General features: G+C 58.7%; 1 protein-coding gene across 1 annotated transcript; it reads right to left on the reverse strand.

The window, feature by feature from the left end:
• Window positions 1-312: 312 nt before the first annotated feature.
• TMEM229A (transmembrane protein 229A) lies at window positions 313-3158 on the reverse strand. Its single transcript, XM_070423832.1, has one exon. It carries the CDS (start codon window positions 2550-2552, stop codon window positions 1413-1415), a length of 1140 nt encoding a protein of 379 aa, XP_070279933.1. The 5' UTR covers window positions 2553-3158; the 3' UTR covers window positions 313-1412.
• Between the last annotated feature and the right edge of the window lie 217 nt (window positions 3159-3375).

Here is a 3375-nt window from a genome sequence, read left to right on the forward strand (position 1 = left end):
ATTTATGTATTTATTTTATAACATTATTCATTTTCTTTTTTTTCCTTTTTAAAATATATTTTATTGATTTTTTACAGAGAGGAAGAGAGAGGGATAGAGAGTTAGAAACATTGATGAGAAAGAAACATTGATCAGCTGCCTCCTGCACACTACCCACTGGGGATGTGCCCACAACTAAGGTACATGCCCTTGACCGAAATCGAATCTGGGACCCTTGAGTCCACAGGCTGACTGACACTCTATCCACTGAGCCAAACCAGTTAGGGCTCTACTTGTTGTTGTTTTTTTAAACATTTAATAAAAACAGCAAACAACCTTAAATACATGTTTAATAGATTAGACATGATTTCTTTAAATGGTTTACATCATCTCATTTAACTTTGGAACTTGCAGACATTAATAATGAGTCACCAAAACACTATCGATTTATAGTTTGAATTACACACCAGGCTTCGCCCAAGAACTCTGAGTGGGCCCAGAAGGAAAAAGAAAAATGTTTACAAGTGAGCCATGGCAGAAATATGCAGAAAACAGGTAGGCCTAATGCAATTAGGGCGAACGTTCAAGTTCATGTTATTTCAAGGAGTTGTTTTTACTCTTGAAGCTCCACGGAGAAAGGGCCCTAAGGGTTGAACACTACCGAGGGTGGTATAATTTGGCTTGGCCCTTGGACATGGAAGGTAAACATTTTACATTATTACACAGTAACAAACATGGACGGCCACAGATAACATAGGATCTGATCAACCTCGGAGTTTAAGGCTAACTCACGTTGGAAAACCATCATTTCCCGGATGGAGATCAAACACTTAACACAGTGTCACCTGTTGGGGTTGCTAGAAAAGACTTATTTAAACATCAGTTCATAGGATGGTTTCACATTAGTCAGTTTCTTTCCACTTTGTAGGCTAGAAGGGAGGCACTTAAGAGCTATGAACTGTAGTTTCAGGAGTACAAGACACTGGATTTCGGCAGTCTTCGATAAGTATGGCAAGGAGTTAAAGTGAAATTGGATTCAAAAGAAAGTAAACACACCATTAAACCACAACATTTTGCTAAATCTGGTAAAAATCACTGGCCTCTGGTTTGAAGAACTTCCTCACGAAAATAAAAATTAAAAAAACACAGCAGTTATCAGCCACCTATGCCCACACAGGCGAATCCTACAGCTTCCTGATGTTTGGGCTTGTGAGGGTTTTTACAATATGGACGAGTTAGTACTTTGAGTAATATTTCCAAGTAAAGTATCATGCACGGGTCCCAAACAGCCAGAAAAAACGAAAAGATAAGATGAAATATGCTGCAAGAGTTTAGTACAACGCATGAAAATTAAAACGCCAAGAAGACCACTCCATTTTAAACGTGTAAAAATAAATCGCATTCATGGATGGGAATCCAGAGACCGGTTTGTTTTAGTCCGCTGGTATGTACTGCACTCGCCACAACGCGTTGGAAAGCAGGTCCTGGTACACGCAAAGGAATATCCAACCAGGCAAATACATCAGGGTAATGAGGCCCATGAAATTGAGCGGGTAGTGGGAATAGTCCCAGGAGCAGGCTCCGCAGGCGCGCAGGCCCAGGCCCCAGGACAGCTCCCACAGGTAGATGAACATCACATAGATGGGCACCCGCTGCCAGGTGCTCCAGCCGCGACTGTAGTGCAGGTAGAAATAGAGCTTTTCCACCACGAAGCTGCAGCTGCCGTACATGAAGAAGGACCAGAGCGACGTGTGGCCGCTGGTGGCCCGGTCCCCCTGGCCCAGCACGTCAAAGAAGAAGGTGAAGAAGATCTCATCTAAAAAGCCGTGCATCCCGTAAAAGAGAAAGCGGAGCAGGTCCGGCAGCCCCTTGCTGGGGGCGCCTTCGGTGCCCCGGGGGCCGCGGGGGCGTCGCCGCCGGCCACCCGCCGCCGCCGCCGCGGGGGCTCGGGCGCCGGGAGGGGCTGGGGCCGGGGCCGGGGCAGGCGCAGGGGCAGCGCCGGGTCCCGGCTGCAGCTGCCGCCGGCACCGCAAGCTCAGGAAGCGGCGCAGGAACACTTGCGAGTGGTAGAGCGCCAGCAGGTACTGCAGCGCCAGGTCCAGCGCCCCCGGCGCCCCCGCGCCGCCCGGCCCGGCGCCCAGGCTGAGCAGCAGCGCCCGGGCCGCCAGGGTCTGCAGCCCCACGTGCGCCAGCGGGTAGAGGAGGAAATTGAAGACCAAGGCGCTGGGGCAGCGCCGCCGCTGCAGGTAGACCTTCTCCAGGGCGAAGTGGGTGAGCAGGTGCAGGAGGCAGCGGTAGGGCGAGGAGAAGCCCAGCATCCGGAGGTCGGGGCTGCGAGCGAAGCGCCGCGCGGACGACACCAGCACGTCCAGGGTGATCCCGTGCATCCCGTAGAAGTAGAGGCGCATCCAGGCGGGCAGCTCGGTCCCCTCGGCCGCCGCTTCAGCAGCGGACAGCGGCTCGGGGCGGCCGGCGGCGGCGGCCTCGCCCCCTCGCCCGCCGGAGCCCGCCGGCCGCCGCACCGCGCCGCCCCTCCGCCCGGGTCCCTTGCCGTCCGCGTCGCTGCCCGCCATGGGCTCCGAGGCCGCCGCGGCGCCCGATCCCACGCCGCCGCCGCCGGGAGCCTGGGGCTGCGGAGCGGAGGAGCCCAGCCCCGGGCCGCCTCCCAGTCGCCGCCGGCCCGCGGGGGGCGCGGCGGAGCTCCGTCCTGGCCGCGGCCTGGCGGCAGCGGGAGCTGTTGCGCTCGGGGGAGGCGCGGGCCTCCCGGTTCACGGAGTCCCCGGCGCGCCCCGCTGCGCCCTCCCCTCCAGCCCGGGGCAGGGTGCCGCCCGCGCTCACCCTGCGCGGCCTAACAGGCGCCGCGGCCCGGGGAGGGTCTGCGGCGGCGGCGCCGGGGCTGCGAGGAGCAGTGTCGGGGCTGGTGCAAAGCCCATGTTCGCTGCGGCTCAGCCCGCCCGCCGCCTCCGCCGCAGGCTCAGTAAAGCGTAAAGCGAGCGGCGACGCCCCGGCGCCCGGCCCTCTCCGGCCGGTTCACACCTCTCCCGTCTGCTCGGGCGCCCCTCCCCGGCCCAGCCCTCCGCGCTCAGTCCCTCGGGGTCCCCTGGAGGAGGCCCGGCCCTGGCTGTCAGCCTCCTTCCCACACTCTGCGCCCCGGCCCCCGGCCCGGCCCTGCCCCGCTGGAGGCGGAGGCGGAGGCGGAGGCGGAGGCGTTCGCTGGGGCGGAGGCACCGGGTGGAGAGCGACCTAACAGGTGCGACTGCGAGCTGATTGGCGTTCCCTGTGTCGCCAAAGCCAGCGCCAGGGCCTGGCTGGTGGAGACGCGTGGCCAAGTGCCACAGACTAGCGGCCGGGCCCGAGACCCAGCTATGGTGCTATTTCATGTCCTCCTGCAAAGCC

This window comes from Myotis yumanensis, unplaced genomic scaffold (genome assembly GCF_028538775.1).
Source record: "Myotis yumanensis isolate MYYU_CA2020_CCGP unplaced genomic scaffold, mMyoYum1.0.hap1 SCAF_9, whole genome shotgun sequence".
In the NCBI taxonomy this organism is placed as follows: Eukaryota; Metazoa; Chordata; class Mammalia; order Chiroptera; family Vespertilionidae; genus Myotis; species Myotis yumanensis.

What these genes read in the sequence shown, in the direction of transcription:
- TMEM229A (XM_070423832.1), bottom strand. Translation starts at nt 2,552, where the DNA reads ATGGCGGGCAGCGACGCGGACGGCAAGGGACCCGGGCGGAGGGGCGGC.